General features: G+C 31.7%; 1 protein-coding gene across 1 annotated transcript in view; it reads left to right on the top strand.

The window, feature by feature from the left end:
- The first annotated feature begins 1,769 nt into the window (after positions 1–1,769).
- Positions 1,770–23,738, top strand: part of LOC118182835 (metalloprotease TIKI1-like) — a 1,041,016-nt gene continuing 1,019,047 nt past the window's right edge. The window contains exon 1 of the mRNA XM_085814599.1: positions 1,770–1,938. Within this exon, the coding sequence (XP_085670725.1) occupies positions 1,897–1,938 (42 nt within the window). The 5' untranslated portion in view covers positions 1,770–1,896. The remainder of the gene's footprint in view (positions 1,939–23,738) is intronic.

Below are 23,738 nucleotides of genomic sequence, written 5' to 3'. Positions count from 1 at the left end.
TCAACTATGCCAAAGATGATAAGTTTTATGAAACAATTTATTTTTTTAAACTTATATATATCATCTTTGGTAGATAAAATTGACCCCTAGGAAATATGACGTAACAAATAACTCTTTATAAATATTAAGGTTATTCAAAATAATAATATATTTTAAATGTTTATAATATATATATAATTATATATTATAAATATTATTAATATTCTATTATAAATATTAAGATTGCTCTTTTTCTTTATAAATATTAAGGTTGTGTTCTTTTAACAAAAATAAATGCATATTTCAGCTCTGTTTGTAGCAAATATTACATTCAACCATTAAAAGCAACTTAAAATATCATCTTTCAGAATTATTTGATTTTGAAAATATACCAAAATCAAGAGCAGTATATTTATTTGAATCAAGTGGTTTATTACTTAGAGCTGAAAAGTGTTTAATAGATTTGAAATCAATACTTAAATAACTATTCATGAGACTTTTGTATATATATAATGTTGTATGATCTTAAATTCACTTAGTTCGAAAAAACAAGAAGTTTTTCTAATACTTGAGCAATAGCTGCGAAATAAGATAATAATAATTTATTTACTAAACAAATATTGATTTTATTATCTCCTAATATAAATTTAGTAGATGTATAAAAAAGGGTGAACCCATAAGTAGGAAGTTTAATTCCGAAAACTGTGTTTGAATGTAACTTAATTGTAAATTATTAAAAGTGTTTTAAATTAAATCATGAATAACAAAATTTCAAACTTTGAAAAAGAAATTAAATTAAAACCAAGTAATTATCGTTATTGATCGGAATTAGTTGACTTTTCAAGGGGAAGAAACTAAGTCTCGTTCAATTAATTTGCCAGTTTGGCAAAACCATTCTTACTTGTATAAAAGACAAACACCTTCGTATTTATTAATTATTGTTCATTGAACGGGAGTTATTTACCAAGTCAACACATTAGCTTACGACGTAATCAGAATACTTCCTACTCAATATAGGATAACTACGCATCAACAGTGCTCCATCTTTTTCTTGCTCTTATTATGTCATATATATTGTGAGACTTTTATATTATAAAATTTTGAGCTTTCACAGCGTTTGATTGAAAGAAAAATACACAAGTACGAGTTGAATATTAGGCAAGAAAGTAACTTTAAACGGCATAAATTTTGGATAAAACTTTATAGATTTCAAAGACGGCCAGACTCAAGGCCGTGTTTTCACGAGCAAAATAATTATTTGCTCCTAATTTCTTAATATTTATAACATTTTCCAACACAAGAACTTAAATTTTCTAATATTCATAGAGTTATTCAGTTCCCTTTGGATCCATACCCATATGCCTGCCTATAATATGGAACTGAAAGAGACTAAATTGGAATCAAAAATAATACGAGCAAGCATTTGTGCAAGAATCGCAATATTTCCAAGATTTTCTAGTTTTATTTATTTGTGGAAACAAAAGTGAAACAGTCGACTACGGTCTTCGAAATCCTATCAGCCGAGTTAAATTACTATCAATTTCAAAATTTCAGTTGTTATGAGTTACCCTGTTTCAGTATGGTTCGTTTGGTATACAAAATCTGCTGTATCGCAACCCGTTCCTTCGTGCAGGCGACTTGACCCCACTTCGGCGCCAGAATCCACAGCCAATGAGTAGCCTTGGCGACAGATATCATCCCTCATCCATTACGATAACCCTTGGAAAGATTTCCCCCTCCAAAATCGTGAGCATCCGCGAGAAAAGCTTCTCAAGCGAGAGATGCTCGGAGAGTTTGGGCAGTCTCTCCTAGTGAGCAGGCGCGTGTACCTCTGTGCACATCACGAAACATGTGCTTCACTCCTCAAGCTGTGTGGGGTTGTTTTGATGGTGAAAGGATTGCTTTAAAGTAAGAAGGATGACTCTCTTTGTGGGATGCCGACAGCTCCTCTTTTTACTGGTAAGTTTCGCTTTTATTTTTCTGTTATATTCTAGAAAAATGGAGCACCATTGGCCCTTTTCAGTGATATCTATTCAAAGGTTTAGGATCAGAGAAACTCAGAACTTTCTATTTTTTTAACGCGGATATGAGCATATATTTCATAGCATAGTGTCTTATGCAATTGTTTTGTATAGGAAGTTAGTGGTAGGATTATACTTGGAGGAGATCAGAATTTCTTAAAGTAAATAAATTACAACTAAACAAAATTAAGGGGTGTTGGAAACCCAAAATCTTCCAAAAATTGTGATTTCGGATTTTTGCATTTTCAAATTCTCTACACTTTTATCTTTCTAAAAATATCATTCTTTAATCTCTATGAAAATTAGAACTGTAAAAAAAATTAGTTTTAATTTGTCATCTACTGCTTTGATCAATGAGGATTTATAAATAAAAACGCGTTTTTCTGCAAACGGGATTTTTTATACTTGATGTACCTTTTCTCAGGAACTACTGCTCATCGGTATGTAAACATGTTATGGCTTATTTATTAGGTTCCCTAATATTTACTGAAATGAGCTTTTTGTAATAAACTTCTTTTTGTGTGAGAAAAGTGCTAAATTTTACTATGCCTAACAAAATAGTCTGTAATTTACTCTAAAATTCAAAATGTTTCAAAAGCTCATTTCAGTATAATCAGATAGGTATACTTTAGTTACAAAAAAAATTTCAAGCTTGTATCTACAGCAGATTTTGAGAAAAGGTACATCGAAAGTGGCCAATTTAACATTGTCGGTATAGGGGTTTCTGATACCCATAAATTAGTTTTGCCCTTGGTTATTTATTCTAAATGCTTCAAGTACTTTTACCGAAATTAGTTTTACGTTCTCACTGCGGGTAAATTTAAAATGATCTACAAGCTAGGGAAAAATTTCATAATTTAATCGAGACGAAAATAACTTGGGACGGATACTTTTGAAGATTCTGTAGACAGCAGAAAAAAATTTCTGTAAATTGTTTCACTGTAGTTTAATACTATTCTACTACTTAAGAATGTATTATTTAATATGTATTAAAATGATGTGAAATTAAAGTAATCAGTGACCTGAAGACGTGATTATAAAATTTCGAAACTCAATGGTATTTTTATCTTATAAGCATTTAAAAGTTAGATATAAGAAAATCTTTACGTAATACATTTTAAAAATCCACCTTAGAAAATATGCTTAGGAATAGGTATGAATTCAGATTAGAAAATGTTCAACGTTGGTATTTAGCATTACCTATGTATTGTTGAAAGATGTCAGAAAAATGATAGAAATTATTATCAGCATAAAAGAATCTCTATTTTCGTGACTACAGTTATGTGTTCATGGAACATTACAAAAAATTTTAATTAAAAAGAATTTCTTATTATCTGCAGTGTCTTAAAATGTCATGTTACTGCTCTTGCATGTGAATAAGCCTTCTGCTGGGCTGCAATGTGTATTTCAGGAATGCTTCGTTTGAATTAAATGAAGTATTTTTTTGCTGTAAGAACGACATTATGTTCGGTTATAACATATACCATATTTGAACTGCATATAATCTATCAAATAGATTTTTGACTTCAAGGACGCTTAGTTATGAAATTAAATTATAAATATTATATTGCAATGGGTACGTGAATGCATTATAGTACTTTATTATACTCTGGAAGACCCCAGTCAAGTTTTAATTCCTGAACTCGCTGATCATGGATTTACTGTTTTTCTTTTATATTTTTATTAATTTTTATTATCTACAGTTTTAAGAAAAAAGAATAGATTTCTAAAATATCAAGTAGCTGCGTTTTGCTTATCTCCTTTTCTCTGTCGAGAAGCTGATAAAATATAAAAACTTTTGTTTACTTATTTTGTAAATACGTAAACATTTTATTTTGAGCGTTTTACTTTTCAACATTTCAATTCTAGAGCAATATCTTTAAATTATCAATCAGTACTTTGGAGAAATATCAGTACTTTGGCACAATTTTTAATAACAGCAGGAAAAAATTTAAAATTTCAATAAGCAACTAAGTTTCATGTAAGAAATAAATGAATTTTTTGGGAGTGAAGAAATTGTTTCTCAGTAGTAGCAATTAGCGGCTTTAAAATAGTGCAAAACATTATTTCTCGACATATTGCTCTCTTATAATATCATAACATAAGTTATTTAATATTCGGTTCTAAAGGATGAAACAGTTTTAAATTAGCCTCAGAAATAATTCATAATATATGTATACTGCTACAGAAATTTAACAAGAAAATATGAGAATGTGTTGCAAGCTATTGTCTCTCAACACTTCGGGTATTATTCATCAACGTCTAAAATGCTTAGTGCATATTAGCCTATAACATATATGCGAAACTTTAAATCAGAAACTACGCAAGAAAATTTAGATATGCAGTTTTATTTGGAACCCATATATTTTCATTAGTCCGCCAAAAATTAGACTTTTATTGGGCCTGTCCATAAATTCGTGGGCATTTTTTTGGTTAAATTTTTAAATAATATAAAAAAAAAATTTAACATTTTAATCAATTATATAGTTTCCTCCATTATCTACAATGCTTCGCCATCTTACAGGCAGCTCTTTTATGCCATTGCTGTAGAAAGACTCTGGTTTTGATGGGAAAAAAAAAAAAAAAAAAAAAAAAAAAAAAAACTTGAAAGTTCATTGTGTACATCCTGTTTAGAATTTAATTTTTTTCTAGAAAAGCAAAACATTTTTAAGGCACGAAATAAGTGAAAATCACTTGGAGCAATATCTGGGGAGTAAGCAGGATGTGGCAAAAGCTCCCAATTAAATTCACTCATTTTTTGCAGCGTTGTTCGAATCGTATGCGGTCTAGCGTTATCATGATGAAACAACTCCTCCTTGATATTCACCAATCGTGTGCGTTTTTTGATCCATTCTGAGTTTAGACCGCAAAGTTGTTCCTTATAAACTTCTGAATGAATCGCTTGATTTAGTTCTAACAGTTTAAAACGTCCTGAAAGAGGTTCATCATCAATGCTGCTTTTCCCAAATTTAAATTTTTTGAACCATTTCTGGGCAGTCCTTACACTAATAGTGTGTTCACCATGTACACTATTAATTTTTATCGCTGCAAACCTGGATGATTCACCACAAGGAAATAAAAAATGTAGCACAGCACGTTTGTACTGATTACCTATATTCATCTCCTATGAGTACTAAAATGCGTTCGATATTTACGAAAGTTGGTGATGAACTGAATAAAATGTTAGTCAAACGATGACAAGTTTCAACAGGTTCAAAATTGTATTGTTTTAGTAAATGCGTCATAGTGAATTCTACGCATACTCTTAATGGACACGAACTTATGGACTGACCCGATAGTAATGACTAATGATTTTTAACCTTTTACACTTTTAGAATTTTAGGATTTGAAATTCTTTGATTAGAAGGGTTTAATTATATGAAAAGCTATGGGAGAAGTTTAGCTTGCTGCGTGCTTACGGGTTCGTAATGGAATGAACGCACAAGTCGATGAAAAGTTAGTAAAATTTATTATTATCCCAAGAAATAAAACAAAATGCTGAAAATTCATGCGTACAATGTCACAATATCTCACAGTAGTTATATTACCAAAACGTTAAATAGAACTCAATTCAAAACAGAGAAAGCTAATCCGTTCTCACCGCGAATTCGCTACAATCAACAACAACAACTAGTAAGCAACTGAACTGAGATGTTTTAATCCGACTTTTATAAGCTTTTTAATCATGTACGAAACATTCTGGTAATTTTTATTTTCTCGAGGTTTCTAGAAAGCAAAAGACTACAATTACGAGATGATATCTATTTATTAAATGTTAAATGCACGTGCTTTTGTTATAAGGTATTTCTCCCGCCTTCTTAGCGTGCCTTCGTGGTGTAGTGGTCTGTACGCTGGGCTCGTATTCCAGAGGTCCGCGGTTCAATTCCCCGCGATGGCGTTGCTCATTTTGCATCTATCCTGCTTCAAAATAACCTGAGTCTATAGTGGCGCCCGAACTAAAAAGGCTGGTGGATGATAATTCCCCACATCCAGGTTTTGGCGAATAGGGTCCCCAAAAACCCCAATCGCCCTTTAAAAGGGAGAGTGTATAAGGTATTTATACCGCCTTCGTAGTTTCAAAATAACCTAATGGCTCTACATTGTATTTTAGCTTTTCTGGCGTAGTTTTCTTTTCAAATAAGTCTCATTCTGCATTTCACGGGGATATAAAGCAATTTTAATTTATTTCACTAAAATAGCAAACTAAATACAAATTCTGTAACAATATATTCAGCACTTATTTATCAAACTTGATTTATGCAACAAGAATACTTTTATTTAACATTTTATGAATAACGTTCTAAATTGCTTTGGACTATGACACAGGAAATAGTAAAGATGAAATTATATTTTCAAATTCTCCCACGAAATTTACAAACTACTCACAGATTTTTCTTGAAACAAATTCAGATTTTAATTTATGAGGATGATAATCCAGTTTAACATGGTAACAATTTTATTAAAATAAAAACATTCCATGGAGTGTTTACTTTTGTATGATATTTGCATGCTACTTCAGAGGAATATTGAATCCGATACTGGACAATTTTCAAGCTGTTTCACGCGAAGTTGCTTCAGATACCTGAATTATGAAGACATATTCCATGAGGGGTAGCTCAAAAAGTTTCTTATATGTTAACATGGGATAAATATTCGAATATTCCTACTATAAAATAAATATTAAGATAAATAAAATTGCATAATTTGATTAAAATTTTATTATAAATGGAAAAGGTATTGTCTACGACTTTTATTCCTTAGAGAAAAGAGTTAAATTACTTGTCAAATAACATAAAACACATTCGCCGAAGATTATAAAGTTAATAATTTAAAATTTTTATTTTTCCCCTTGAGACAAATAGGGATTTTAGAATGTCAAGGCGTAATTTTATTATTTTAAATTTTTTGTTCGTCGTAGTGAGGGAAGCGGGCGAAAGTGTTAAATAAAAGACATGCGCAGTTTTCAAATGAAAGACTGGTAAATATTTATATTTAATTAGCTTAAAGCAGCAGAAACGTCTTGTTTATTTTCGTTTCCTTCGCCGGCTTATCGTAATCCAGGCTGTTGAGAAATAAAAGCTGAAGGAAAAATCATTATACGTCATGGAGTTCGGAAAAGAAGTTTTGTGTTTTTAAAACCGATTTTCTCAGTACTAATTATATCGCATTTGTTTTATTCTTTATTATCTTGAACTTTATGAAAATTATATAATTCACTTTCTTATAGAATAGCAATATTTGCTCTTCATGAATACAAGGTGATAATTTTATTTATTTCTATGAATATTTATATCAATATATGTTATAATAACTGAAAATAAAATCTGATTAGCGGGCTGAGGCCGAAACAAAATTTATAAGTTCTATGTCCTCCTGAAGGAAAATGCATAAAAACATTTCAGTATGAATAAAATCTGTTTATTCTTTCCAAACAACAACCAACTCATAAATAACTTTTTATTGCCAGATTAGGAAAGAAAAAATTTTGACACTTTATGTTAATACATAAGAGATCATGATTTAAATTTAATGTATGTCAATAAAAGAATTAACGCAGCAATAACATACGTGTCAATTATTTTGACCTGAAACAAAATAGTTGCCAACAGCAAGATATTTATTTAAAAATGCTGACATTTCGAACGAAAACGTTTCGACATGCAATGACGGCATATGCAATCGTGTGCTTTCAAGTGAAAATATGACAGTACATAATAATAATATGTTTAATACTTGGCAATGCTAATTTTATTTCTGAATTTGTAAAACTACGAATTTTTGAATAACAAACTCTACGATTTGAAAGCGAGCATTTGCAACAATTTTTGAATTAAATCATTTTTATGTCCAGCACACGAGACTGTTGCCAGTAGAAAAAATGAATGTAGATTTTTTAGAATGAATGTTGTTTCAGTTTATGAAATGTAGCGTTTTCAGAGTTTTTAATTAATATATCGACTAGTTAAAGTCGAGATGAAGATGAGAATGGTCAAAATGGCACCGCAGGAATTTTTGAAATCCGGGGCTACCTTTCTCGAAACTCAACTCCCCGCCGTTCCAAATGAAATAATGTCACAAACAAACAAACAAACAAACAAACAAACAAACACGCATAGATTATAACAATATAGATATAGCAATATATGAAAAAAGATGAATTTCGCATGCAGAATATCTATCTAAATAATGTGATGGCAGAAGAAAGGAGAATGTCAGTGTGTTTGTTGGCGAATATCTCAATCACGACTATAGCTATCGTCTGGGTCATGATAAAGGTCGATGTCCACTCCCCCCCCCCAAATAGCCCAAATCGGATATATTAATTAAAAACTCTGAAAACTCTAATTTTCGCCCTCATTTTTGAGAGTGGCAACAGTTTCGCCCGCTGGAGATAAAAATCTGCTTTATTTCGAAAAGTGTTGCCACTGCTCGCTTTCAAAATCGTAGCTTTTGTTAATAAAACATTTCTAAGCTTTACAATGAAATAAAAATAGATTGCCAGACATTAAATACATTACTCTCGATTCCAAAAACCCGTCGGAAGCCATTTTGAGTATTCCCATCTTCGTACGACTTTAATCAGCAGAGATATTAATTAAAAACTCTGAAAACACTTATTTCCGCACACATTTTTCCGAGTGGTAACAGTCTGGCGAGTTGGAGATAAAAATGCTTCGTTTCGAAAAGTGTTGCTACTGCTGGCTTTCAAACCGTAGAGTTCCTTAATCAAAAATTTGCAAGTTTTACAAAATCTTTGTCTCTCTCTCTCTCTCTCTATATATATATAAAGAAGAATGTCTGTTTGGGTTTTTGTTCGCATTATTGATTTGTGATCAATTAAGGTACATTTTTTGCCACATTTAATCGACTAAAATTGAATATATGTGAAATATTGGATGGGAATTAAGCTTTTACGACCATTTGATTAAAAAGACGAAAATCATTAAAAAATTTAATTAAAAAATAATTTATTCTTGCTGATAAAATGACAGAGAATTAGTTTATTTTTCTATCGAAATTTGTTATGTGGCTTCCATATCGCATCGGACTAAAACATGTGTGATTATTGGATCGTAATTTTTGCATCGTTGTTAGAGAAGGATTATAGATGTATCGTTTTCTCTGTTGCTAGATACAGGACTCTCAATCTAACATAACTGCCATCGAATACTACCTGTAGTTACACTATAAATTAAACATTAAATTTTGGTTTATCATTAAAACGAATTCACAGTTAGAATCCCTAACTTCATCCAGATCACATCGTCATGGTCACAGATATGAGTCTCATTCTTAGGTAAACCAAATAGCTCGTCTTGGCATTCAGGTAGTTGAAAGACTTTGAAATTTAGCCTTATTTAACAGAAGATGCACAAATTATTCAAAAATCATTAAATACTTAAAAATGTTTTATGGAAGCTATTTTTAGTATATTATAATAAACTAGTCTAGTTTTGCACATAAACGTTATTATGCGAATTTTCATTTACATGTGAAAACTTCATAAGTCTGAATCCCGAATCTATAACTTTGCTTTTAAACCAGCTGTGTGACAAGACAGCTTTACGCTAATCTGCTATGAAAGTCTTCTTTTCATACTCTGTAAAAAGGAAAACATTAAATTTTGTAATATTTATATAAGATTGAATATATCTGCATGTAATGGGTTTCGGTAAAACAAATCTTTCCCTCAACTTTGGAAGTGAATCGATTAGTCATCCTTTTAATCAATAAAGATCATTCAAATTTGTAACAAAGTGTTTTTTGCTCTTAAGATGATCTAAAAACATAATTATACAGAAATCGCTCAACTTCAGCGGCAATTTTAAAGGATACTGGTTGCCCACATTTATCAAATATCCTTAAGTATTGTTTCTGCTGCCTATCTGTGTGTCTCTGCTTTAGTTTGTCTTAGTTTAGTGCTAATTAGTATTAACATGTTTACATTCGGCATTTATTACGATAACTTTTGCTTTTCGTTATGGATAAAGCGCCAGCTAGTGGACATAAATGCAATTAAAAGTTTTGCATAATAAAATTTAGTAGTTGTAATAATAACAACAGGGATTTTTTTATTACATTTCTGTGCTGTTGGCTTCAACACGTACGTTAAATTCAGAGAAATATGAATTTTAAAAACGCTCGCTGTGTTGTAGATCGCATATAAACACACATTGTTTACTCACATAAAGAGTTAAAAGCATTTTTAACGAAAATGCTTTTAATACTGTAGGTGAGTATAAACAGCATAAAGTTCATTGTTTTTGAATTGACTATTAAATACCAGAACGCCCGGCGGTCATACGACATGACCGCTGTTCTAGATATTATAAATTGTAATTAAAATGATTTGTATACTAATTTAAAGGCGTCTAGAAAGGTGTCTACTAATTCAAACTGAATTACCCAGGGCAGGCGGCGAGGACGCCCCTTTGCTTACTGCCCCACGGGGTTTCCCCTTTCTACTTGCTTAATTGCTTAAAGTAGAGTGCAATGAAGGACACCACTGGCGATACATTTCTTAAGAGCCACCGCTAGCTCAATAAATAAAGGTGATTTAAATAATAAAATGTTAATTCACATGTCAAAGATGTCTTTGTACACAACATTTCTTGTGTAGATCTTTCCATCATTTTTAAGCTCGCCTTGCAGAGGACCATCCATTATTTTTTATTTTACGTCCTTTCTTCCAGAAACTCTTGAACAGGCAACAGTGACCGTGTCCTGTTGCCTGTTCAAGAGTTCCTGGAAGAAAGGCAAGTTGACCGTGTCCAAATGCAGGATCAGGTAAAAAAATGCCAACACGCTTAAGCGTTTGGCCCTGAGACTTCTTGATGGTCATAGCAAAGGCAAGTTTTACAGGAAATTGTTTACGTCTCGATTGAAACGGCGACCCTGTGCAGTGGCAACTTCACTCCATTGGCTAGTACAGTTACGCAAGCAACCCATAAACTATCGGCGACAAAAACAGACACTTAAGCCGCGTATAATAAAGATATTTCTTTATTTCATTTTATTTGTTTTTTCATTGTTACCGTTTTTACCGGTTGCATATTTCCGAATTCTGTTATATATAGATGTTAAATTTATTTATTAAATGGATGAATGCATGTGCTCTTGTATTTTTAATTTTTCTGGCTTAGCATTCCCATAATATTCGTCACGCGCTGCACTGCACAGGGAATAAAACAATTTACAGTTATGCAAGCAACCAATAAACTATCGGCGACAAACACTTAAGCCGCTTATATAGAAGATATTTATTTATTTCATTTTATTTGTTTTTTCATCGTTGCCGGTTTTTGCCGGTTGCATATTTCCGAATTCTGTTATATATAGATGTTAAATTTATTTATAAAATATTAAATGTACGTGCTCATATATTTTTAATTTTTCCGGCTTCGCTTTCTCATGATATTCTTTACGCGCTGCACTGCACGGGGAATAAAAGAATTTACAGTTACGCAAGCAACCAATAAACTATCGGCGACAAACACTTAAGCCGCTTATATATAAGAAGAAGAATTAAATTAGTAATTTGTTAAGCAGCAAAATGGGGTAATATATAATGAATGTTTTGCTCAGAATCAATAATTTTGAGCAGAATTGAAGAAATGTTTTGTGCAATAAACGTTTTTATGTTATTAAAATTTTGGAGTAAAATTTTTGAAACATCATTAGAATAATATATGTAAATCAATAACATTTCACTAAAAATAAAATAAAATGAGCGAATGCAAGAGTTTCCGTGATAGTTAAAACATCTCGTCGATATCTAAATTTAAAGATCCAAAACATTATTTGGTTCGTTTATGCTTTTCATTTTTCTGAATTCAGATACGTAATGAAAACCAAACGAATATTTATAAGCTGTTCAAAAGAAATGCTAACAGACAGAAATTTAAAAAATTAAATTTCATAACGTTTTATTCAGGAAAGCTAAAATGCAATTTTACATCAAAAATATAAATAAAGATTATATATGATACTGGAAAGGAATTAATTGGACAAATTTTGTTTCAGCCTGTAAAGGAAGTATGAATGTCCTTTCCACTGATTTAATAGTTCTACGATTAACTCAATGAAATTGCTTTATCGCATCCTTTCTCTAGTTTTGGGGTCAGTGACTTTTACGTTTTCCTGTACTATAAAGGAAAATGTAAAAATTCTTATATCTAGTTCCAGCTGAAAAATCGATAAGATATTGAATCCAGAAGTCCCTTCGCAGCCAGGCGGAGTATAGTAATTCCTTCACTGTTTTGGATAGTCGAATAGATGCTTACTCTCCTCTTTTACCTTCTAATTAGTGAAAAGATATACTGCAAATTCATGGTGAAGGCAAAGAATATGTGTTACTTAACATGTGTAGCCTTTGAAAGTCTTAAGCCTCTGTCCCAAAAATATAATCGGCATGTATATTTCCCGTGGAATACGCATTCTCTAGAAAGGGAAATGTGAGTTTTATTCAGGGGGGTATAGAAAATAGAAGTTGCTAGCTTTATTTTCTTTATCATTGATCTGAAATACGTATTTTCAATGTACAGAATTTGATAAAATGTGCCATTTATTTCCTTAAATATTGATCTCAAATATTTACTTTCAATGTATAGAGTTTTATAAGACACTCCATTGTTGCTGTTGTGACTAATCTCGCTTGTCTGACATCAGAACAAGCCCACAAAATTCATCTTGGTAATGAGGCAACATTGCGCCTGTCATTGGCAAGAACTTTGGGCACCATGCAGGTTACGGTACGACTTTACTCAGTTCCACAATCCTAACTCTGAAGGAAAGCACCCCCGGGGGGACGAGTCCAAGGGTCTCCCGCCCTTTTTCCCCTTCCACCAACAATTCGAGGACATTTGCTTCGCTGCATATTTGAGTAATCTTATGCCGCAGAGACACTATACATTTACAAACATCCATGCCTTCTTCGGGATTTGAACTTGGGACCTTCGGTACGCCAGTGAGGCTCTCTAAAACGTATCCTGGTTGGGCGGCAAACATTCAATTCATTTTCATAAATATTGGTCTTAAATATGTGCTTACAATGCACAGAATTTTATAATGCTCTCCATTTGTGTTTTTCAATATTGATCTCAAATATGCACTTTCAATGTACAGAAATTTATAAAGCATTCCATTTATTCCCTTTAATATTAATCTCAAATAAATACTTTCAATGTACAGAATTTTATAAATAAAATATAAGAATATATTTAAATCAATATAAATGAATATATTTGAAATGAATACAAATGAATCAATGAATATATTTGGGATCAATATTAAGGGAAATAAATGGAATCATTTATCTCCCTTAGTATTGATCTCAAATATCTACCTTCAATGTACAGAATTTTGTAAAGCATTATATTTATTTCCTTTAATATTGATCTCAAATAAATACTTTCAATGTACAGAATTTTATAAATCAAATATAAGAATGTAATTGGATGCATTTGAATCAATATAAATGCATATATTTGATTCAATATAAATGAATGAATGAATATATTTGAAGAATATATTTGGGATCAATAAATGATTCCATTTATTTCCCTTAAGGGGACTCATACACCTTAAAACCCATAAGATCTTCGAATAGGTGACTGTAGCAAGAATTGGGATAACTTATTTATTTTTAAAGAAATTACTTCCATCTTTTTACAGATGACTACATAATATAGCTGCTTTCTGAAATAGTAATCAGAAAGTTTGTGTTGCCGCAAATATTTTTATAATTTAATTCGCTTTGTGACAAAATATTTCGTCACATTTAAAGCATTCTGTCGCATAATTTAATTCTATATTTAATCTATAGCTTTTATAACATTTAAAAACTACTGTGAACCAAAAATTCTAAGAATTTCATGTTAAATTTTTATTTTATTTGGATTTGAGATCATAAAATATATTTTATTAAAAAATCTGTAATGTTTTCGTGCAAAATTTTTTTATATTAAAATATTGATCAGATTTTTGGTTCGGTTAGAAAATAGTGCCCGTATAACGAATTCCATCCAATTTCAAGTACGAGTATATACCATTAGTCATTTTAAAAATATCATGCGCGCAAGGTGGGAACATGATGAAACATTATGTCACAAAGCGGATTAAATAACAAAAATATTTGTGACAACACAAACTTTCTGGTTACAAGTTCCCAAAGCAGCTATATTCTGTAATCAGCTGTAAAACGTTGAAAGTTAATTGCTTTTTAAATAAATAAAATATCTCAATTCTTGCCAACAATCACATATTCGAAGAGTATAAGGGGTTTAAGGTGTATGAGCCCCCTTAATATTGATCCCAAATATATGCTTTCAATGTACAGAATTACATATGTAAAGCATTCCATATATTTCCTTTAACATTGATATCAGATATGTGCTTCTAATATCCAGTATTTTATAGACATTTCATACATTTACGTGCAAAACTTGTGAAAGCGTTCAAAATCAAGTACGCTGATTTTAATACGGAAAATACTTATTGATTAAATTATTCAAGAGGCGTGAGAACAAATTTTAAACATGTCTTTAAAAACTATTCTTTGGCGAGTGAAGGCTTTGATTGTGTTAAAACAACCTCCGTTATTAAATTAGTTGGTGATCCTTTGAATGTTTAAAGCGTATCTCAGAGATTTTGCACGAATATTTTGTTTTTACTAATAAGAGATAATATTTCCTTCAGCGGAATTTTTCATTATATGACTTGGATTATTACAACCACAAAACTTGGATTATATTTTCTGAAATGTTCAACCTTGAGAAATTTAAGATTATTTCCATAAAATTCTACTCTTTATTTTAAAAAACTTTAAGTAAAAGCACATGTATATGAATAAAATATATCAAAATAAAGTCTGTAACCAAATTTTTCTAAGATATGCAGAATTGTTTCATCCAAAGAAGGAACAATGAAAATTTTCGAGATAAATTTGAAGATGTTACTTCAATGATTAAGTTAATTTCCATATTGCTTTGTTGTCTCGCTTTCTCTTTTTCATACTCGCATCGATCACTTTAGAATTAAACAAAAAGATGCAGCAAGGCAGAAAGAAAAGCAGTTATACATACTTAAACATTTCAGCGCAGTGGTAGTTTACTCAAATATTCGGTGTTTTGAGACCAACTATCTGTTTGAAATTTAACTTCAACTACTTTAGATCCATGTAGGGTCAGTCCGTAAATTCGTGCGCATTAAGAGTATGCGTGGAATTCATTATGACGCATTTACTAAAACCAAACAATTTTGAACCTGTTGAAACTTGTCATCGTTTGACTAACATATTATTAAGTTTATCACCAACTTTCGTAAATATCGAACGCATTTTAGTACCCATAGACGATGAGTACAAATAATCAATACAAACGTGCTGTGCTATATATATATATTTTTTTTATTTTCGTGTAGTGAATCTGACAGGTTTGCAGCGATAAAAATTAATAGTGTACATGGGGAACACACTATTAGTGTAAGGAATGCCCAGAAATGGTTTACAAAAATTAAAGTTTGAAAAAGCAGCATGGATGATACGAAGAAAAAGCAGCATGGATGATACGAAGAAAAAGCAGCATGGACATTTTGAACTGTTAGAACCAAATCAAACGATTCATTCAGAAGTTTATAGTGAACAACTTTAACTAAACTCAGAATGGATCAAAAAACGCCCACGATGGGTGAATATCAAGAATGTTTCATCATGATAACGCTAGACCGCATACGGCTCGAACAACGCTGCAAAAAATGACTGAATTTAATTGGGAGCTTTTGCCACATCCTGCTTACTCCCCAGATATTGCCCCAAGTGATTTTCACTTTTTTCGTGTGTTACAAAATTTTTTACTGGGGAAAAAATTAAATTCTAAACAGGATGTACACAATGAACTTTCAAGTTTTTTTGCATCAAAACCAGAGTCTTTCTACAGAAATGGCATAAAAAAGCTGCCTGTAAGATGGCGAGACATTGTAGATAATGAAGGAAAATATATAATTGATTAAAATGTTAAATGGTGTTTTTTTTATATTATTTAAAAATTTACTAAAAAATGTGCACGAATTTATGGACTGGCCCAATAAAAGGTAAGACGGATATCTGAGAACAAGTGAATGTAAAATTAAGAAATTTTCCAACTTACGATTGATGTTAATTTTTATGTTAGAAATGTCTTTCAATTTTATGTCACAATTAATGTTAGGTTAGTTGCCCATTGATTGACTATTCTGCCTGGCAAGTGTTATCTTTCAACGAGCAATACATTTTTCATTCATCATCTACGCAGCTCTACAAACTGTCATTTAAATTAAAACAACATATTTAAAGTTTAAAATTATCATATGAACTTCTTAGGAATTTGTACCTTTTTTAAATTTACTATTATCTCTAATTACTGTTATTTATAGTAATAATAATTGATGAAATTTACATCACTTTTAATTTATAAATTCATAATTCGTAGTTTTTTATACGCTCATTGTGTTGATGAAATATGTTTCCAACACCGTGTACTAACTTCCTTTTCACAAAATAAGAGTTTACATAGCACGAAAGGTTTTGGCTTTTTTAACGAATGAAATACCAACATTCTTAATAAGATTTTAATGTAGTCTATTAAGTAAGAATTTATATTGTGAGCGATATAGATTCAATGACTTTATAATTTAACCAAGACTATAGACTTTTTCCATGCGTACTCACGTGGTGGAACTGGCAGCAAGTTTGTCTATCCGTCGGAATATCGATGCTTTGAATTCTGTTGGAGGCATAGATAATGTTTTGCGTTTCTTGTTTCAAGATAAACCTAATGAGTTTACGACATGTCAATTTGTATACAATACTTTGTCTTCCTGCACGAATCAGAAACATTTATATATTGTTACGAAATGTAAAGGTGCGGTAAGATGGATTCCCCGCCAAGCAGTTTTAGGGTTGCCATAAATGGCAAAGGAGGGCAGGGTTGCCATATTTGGCTAGAAATCGCATATTTGGCGACATTTGGCCACAAAATTGGCGATATACCATGGAAGGTTGGAGAACCTTCTGGAACGAATTCTTACCGGTTTAGCCCAGAATGTTGCCGAACACAAGCCGAAAGCTATATAAACCCTGCTGGTCCGCAGTCAGTTAGAGTGTGTGTGCCTTGTCTAGCGAGCTGATAGTCATTGAGCGAGTGTCTCGAAGTCTAGCGCCGAGTTGGACGTCGAGTGCATCCAGAGAGTCTTTTAGTGCATCGTCGAGTTTTGTCTTAGACTGGGCTGAGTCGAGAGCTATACTCTTGTGTATCGTCGAGTGCATCGCGTGGAGAGTCTCGAGAGTACGTGGAGTTCCGAGAACGACCAAACAGATTCGGAAGCTGTACTCTGGTGCTTTGCAGGAAGCTATCTCCACCGTTATTGCCTGACAGTGCTGTGCCGCTGATTGTTCCAGCGTGTTTATAGTAGATCTTCGACGACTGTAAAAAGTGTTATTGGAGCAGCTGTCCTGATTAATATTGGCTGAATAAAGTGTGTTTCGATACTTCATCAAGTGTTGTCGTTATTTACTCCAAATCTACACGAACCCCGCAACAACTGGTGTCAGAAGCATAGGAAAAACATAACAACATAAATATTTTACTGTTTGTACCAATTAATTTAGAAGGATTTTTCTCCCTCCGTTCAGCATGCCTTCGTGGTGAGCCCCGGTGAGGGCATTGCAGATTCTTCACATCTCCGGCTTTAAAATAGCCTAACGACTCTGTAAATTTACGAAACATTTTTCAGATATTTTAGAAACTTTTCAGATATGGCAAGAAACTAACTAGAGTAGTAATCCAAACAAAGAATTAAATTACTATATATCTGTGCTTTATACCGTATTTGCGTACTAGTAGTGAAACTAAAAATTTGTCTCAAACTGTCCCTGAATATTCAGCATTCTCTGAGAATCACTGACACTTTTTCTTTTTACTTCCTTGTACGAAGTAAAAAGGAAGTATTGTAATCGCGAAAAGTTTCAGGCAACATATTTCGACGAAAATATCCATTTTGACCTCTATCGAATGCAATTTAACGATGTTTTTGCGTGATATCTGTACGTAAGGGCAGAATAAAAGACTCGTTTCCTCCAAAAAAATTATAAAACTGCTTTAAAATGAATTCTGAACAGAAGTTTTCGTGGCGTCTGTACGAATGTATGTACGTACGTGCGTACGTACGTATTTCGCATAACTCAAAAACGAGTAGCCTCAGAACGTTGAAGTTTTGTATATAGGACTTCTATGACATGTAGATGTGCACCTCGTATTATGGTTGCAATCGGCAGCACCAAACGTATATAAATATATTTATATACATATCCACTCTGTTACTCGGCTCTGTGATCTCAGTTTCTTTACTCTTATATATTTGTAAATTGTACATTTTTTGCTTTAAAAATGATTGAATTATGTTGTTTTTATGTTCCGGATAAGGTTTTTATGCCTTTAGTAAATCTGTGTGCAATATGTTTAGAATTATCAACAATTTTAAAGTTGTTTAAGTGCCGCTAAGCCTTTTCTTTTGACGGCGGCCGTTGATTGTTTACATTTGAAACAGCAGACTAGTGCATTTGTTGCCAATCTAGAGTAACTTAGCTTCACAACAACAATGATAACGTCTTCATTTATCATTGCTAATTAAATCATGCTTAATCCTTTCTGGAATATCTATATTAAAATTTATTTCGTAATTTTTAATATAGATATTTTGAGTTTTTATGTATTTTTGCCTTCTCGCGAAGTGAGAACTGAATTAATTGAATGAGAAATACTCAATCGTCTGTGAAAAACTGTTTCTTTTTTTGTTTCGTTTGCTTAATTTCCTTTATAGATCATTCAAGCTTTATAGTATTTGAATAGAATATATGGCAGCGATTAGATAATTCTATTCTTTAAATGATATAAATTTTGTGCATTATGAGTTATAATATGAACGAAATATAATACTGTTAATTGAATCTAGCGCTAGAGTGTCGCTATGGTAAGCAAATACTAGAGTGAATTTTAAAGAATTCATTTATTCTATTGTGGTTTATGCGCTGTAGATTTAATTCAATCGGCGAAGTAGATTTAATTCAATCCAGTAAGTTTAAATGAAATGCAAGAAAAAATGCATATAATTTAATATTCCGTACAAGGAAGTCATGTGGTGTACACATCAGATTTTTTTAATTTAATTTTATTTGAGATAGGGTTACTGTGGAAAAAAAATGAAAAAGAAAAAAAAATGTACATTTTATTTATATGTCAGAAAATACTCCAATCGTGTATCTCAAGAGTCAGACATAGAATCAAAAAAGAAAAGTTTTAGAGACATTGATTGCTTTTGAAGTAGGAGACGTGTAAAATGAGCAATGCCTTTGCTGGCACTCGAAACTGGACTTCTCGAATACGCGCCGAGTGTACTACGTTACACAAGAAAGGCATACTGGAAGGAGAGAGGAAATACCTTATAAAGTTTTAAAATGTGCAATGGAATGAATTTCAAGAAATCCTTTGTTGTAAAAGAAATTTCATCTTCCTTTTTGTAAAATAATGTAAATCTCGAATTCGGTTATTCATAAAATTAAAAGCTATTTGGGCTCTATTGTGGAATTGGGTGCCCCTTCGATTAGCGACATTTTTTTTTTTTTTTAAATTTTGGCGATGAAACCTCACTTCTGGTTTTTAACTTTGTTTTAGCTTCCTGATTTTATTTAAATGAAAATAGATTGATGTGTACATGGAGAAATTTAAGGCAGTGCGCAATGCCTAGTTTGTGCAATTCTAGGATGTTTTTTTAAGTGAAAACAGATCGATGTGTACATGGACACAAAATTCGTGCAATTCTTTGACTTCTTATTTGGGTTTTGTGCAGCGACCAATTTCGAATTGTGCCTTCCTGGCGCCGACCTTGACGTCAAAAAAGAATCGCCAAAAAACAAGGGGCACCCAATTGTAAACTTTCACCGCTATTTGTAACAGAAATTTATCGTATAAGACCTAATACTTAAAAATATTACAACATTATTACGCAGTAAATTATTTTATTCATAAAATTCAAAGACGTAATTAATTAAAAAAATCTAACTACTTAAAAGAATTTTTCATTTATATTAAGAAGAAAGAACTGAAAAGCTAGCAGACAATGCAAATTTTGAATTTAAGCTAACTGAAGTCTTGGAAAAAATGATCATTTATGTTCATAGCAAAACTCTCTTTGTCTGTTAGTTTTGTTTTGTTTTTTATTTCTGTCTGCCACAAGCGAAAAAATGGAGAAAATTTAAAATTCAAGACTTAGACGGAAGAAAGTACTTTTTATTGTTTCAGAGAATTATTTTGGAAAACTTAACATTTATTGCCCGTTTGAATTCAATCAATATCGTTTTATTGTTATGATCACAAAAGGGATAAGTTACCTAAATGCAGCTATTGTCAATAAGTGCACATAATAAGACTCATTATATTAATTACATTCATGTGACAATTCTAATAGAAAACATTTATACCTCATTTGTTTTGAACTGCCTGCGTACATGGTAAAATTTGTAGAGCTGAATAATGTGTCCTAAGTATTTCTTAATTGCAAATTTGGAGCCATTCTTTTCTTATTTTACATAAGATAAGAGAGACTGAAGTAAAAATCATGACTGAAAAGCAAAACATTCTCAAACCAAGGGTCAGAGCTCACTGAAATGGAAACACCTGAAATCTTAGACAAAAGAATTTGCTGAAATCAAAAATACGTTTTAAAATTTTATTATATGATCCCTTATTAGATAATATAATATCAAATATTTATTGTGCGTGCATATTATCGATTTTCTGAATGTTTGCTAATATTGGAATTACTAAGTAAATAAATGCATTATCGTTACAAGCATGTAGTTTATCTTTTAAAAAGCATTTCATTTTTTCACGAACCAGTAAATCTTATATTAAGAATAGATTTTATTACGTCTTTACTCAAAAGAAGGACTTGTGAAAATTAGAATGAAAGAATGTTCAAAAGTTCATCTGACTAAGGGGAGTTGAGCGTGAAGAAGTTTGAGGATTACTGTATGACGCTATAGATTAAAACATTCTTCTCAAAGCTCTTTATTGATCACATGCAGGGAGATTCTATCTTCATAACAAAAATAGAGTATATCTCTTTAAATGCAATTTAAAATGAAACTTGGCAATTTAAATAATTTATTTGGCCACGATTTCTATACTAAAAATCACATTTTTAATGAAGAACTTATAAACAAAATTTGAAAAGAAATTGAAGCTTTATTATTATTCAATCTTTTATTCATTTTCTTTTCATCAATGTACATGTTTTGGTATATTTATAAGGCTTCTGGTTGTTTAGTAGAAAACACGTATTGAAATAGTCTGTAATTATCTTGTTACAGTTTTGTGAAATTTTGAAACATTGTAAAACTCGTGCACTTTTATGGAAGATTTGACTTTAGTGACCTGAAAGTAAATCGCAAGAAGCCAAATCTAGCGAGTAAGGGATGATTACAAAAAGTTACAGTCTTGGTTTCAGCGAAAAAATTATTGTATTCTTCAAAGAGGCAATAAGAATCCGCCACGGGTTGGAGATATTTTTTTATCTTAAAGCGTTGCATTCTCCTCATACATTTGCTATTGCTTCGTCATACGGTCTTCTGTCTTTTAAGTTGACTTTTAAGCGAAAGTCCTTGTGAATTATTTCCTATCATTCAAACACAAAAATCAACAACACAGCGTTTATATGAAGCTTCTATAAATTAAGTTTCTCTGGCAAATCCAAGGCGAATTTCTGTTTTTCAGGCAGATATTTGCAGTAAAAATTCGGGATCGGCCCACCAGTGCCCGAGCGGTAAGCACATTTCACAAGTGCACATCAGCGTAGCCACTGAGGGAGGGATTTCGAAAACGAACCAATGAGCTTTTATTGCTCTTATGACGCTAAACCTTCGTGCATGTGAGCGTATGTTGTTTATGTTTTAATTTGCATTTGTTTCGCAGTTATAAATATATGGCGTAATAGCAGAAAATCTCGTAGTACTTTCGTTTTATGAGTTTAATTATGCTGACATTTCACTTTCGCGATTTTTATCACGCATTATTATTTGGATTGATGTTCACAGCATATTATGGCTCTTTACATTAAGAAAATGACTCACGCTACAATTAGCCTCGAATATTACACATTTTCTAACACCTGTGGATTAAGAAAGTTCAAGTGTATAGTTTTTTTTTAATTGAGCTGAGAAGGACTGAAAGTGTTTGATGAGTATTTCTTGTGTAGACAGTATATTTAAGAGTGAGAAGTTTTTAAATGTGAAATTTAATACACTAAATGAATACGAAAGCAAATTAGTAAAGTTCACTTTGAATAAAATTCTGCATCGGCTATTACATCTTTTTCGTATAGATTGCAATAAAAAGTGCTGACTTCTATTTACATGTATAATTAGTGTAAATACTATAGAACATCTTTTTCATATAGATTGCAATAAAAAGTGCTGACTTCTATTTACATATATAATTGGTGTAAATATTTTTCTCATATGCATAGTTTTATGTAAAAATAGCATTTGAGATTAGATATTCATCACATATTTCTTTCTTCATCTTGTTTACCTTTTATTAAGTAATATTTCACATGGATATTTTTGCGGAGTGTCCATGCGTTTGTATTTATTTCAAATTCTTTCAACCAGATAGTGAAATCTTCACAATTGCTTATACTTTATCTAACTTTGAAATGAATATTTTCAGAAGAAATCGACGATGTTTTACTTATTTTGTACAGAAAATTGCATGGCAAAATATTTTCAGCTATCTTGCTTAAATCTTAAAGCACGCGAAAGGGCATGTGACATGACAGAAATATTACTGTATGCCCATTGGTTCATCCTAGAAGCCACTCCCTCGGTGGCTACACAGATGTGCACATATGAAATATGTGAGGGGTAAAGTCGCTGAACACTGGTCCGAGGTTTGAATCACTCGAATGCTCTGACTGCAAAGCCGTTTTTGTGTTTTTCCCATGCTAAACGTGTATACGAGTCAGTTTCCTTAGAAAGTCTTCCACAAAGACATACCTTCCCTTAGGCAGATAGCTCTCAAGTCTTTGCCGTTATCGCATAAACCTAACCGAAAATTCGAGATCATAAGTGACTGCCATTTCACATTTGTTTTCTATTTTCAGTTGTAACAGCAGATATTGGCTACATAAATTCAATCAAATTCCATTTAAACTTCTTTCAATTATGAGACGAGATTTAAAAGTGAAACAAATCTGAGCCATGTCAGAAATAATTAGCACAAGTCATTATGTGGAAATTCTATTGCGATTGATCAAAGAAAATAAATCCTAAAACTTTCTAGAAGCACAGACAGTCGAGTATATATGAGTAGCCGAGATTTAAAATTTGGTTAGAAAAATGTATTAAAATATGTAATGCAAAATATTAAACCGATATCATCTTAGATCTTGTTCTTAATTATTAACAAGTATCGTCACTTAGATAGAATCAAGTAGTGTAAATTAATAATTATTCCCTAAAGGAATGAACGGGAACCAAACTAGTAAGAAGTTAACAGTCAAGGATTGAAATTCTTAAGAAATTAGTCAACTTTTTCTAAAATAAGTTATACAAACTTTTGTAGCTGTTAAAGTGATCTCTCAAACATAATGCAGCAGTATTCGTATAAATGAGAATTTCCAGGTTAATGTAGATATTTGCAAAGGAAC

This window comes from Stegodyphus dumicola, chromosome 4, assembly GCF_044657685.1.
Source record: "Stegodyphus dumicola isolate Sdum_Otavi_A_Nest chromosome 4, ASM4465768v1".
In the NCBI taxonomy this organism is placed as follows: Eukaryota; Metazoa; Arthropoda; class Arachnida; order Araneae; family Eresidae; genus Stegodyphus; species Stegodyphus dumicola.
Note: the sequence above shows the minus strand (reverse complement) of the source record. Positions and strands in the feature narration are given on the sequence as shown.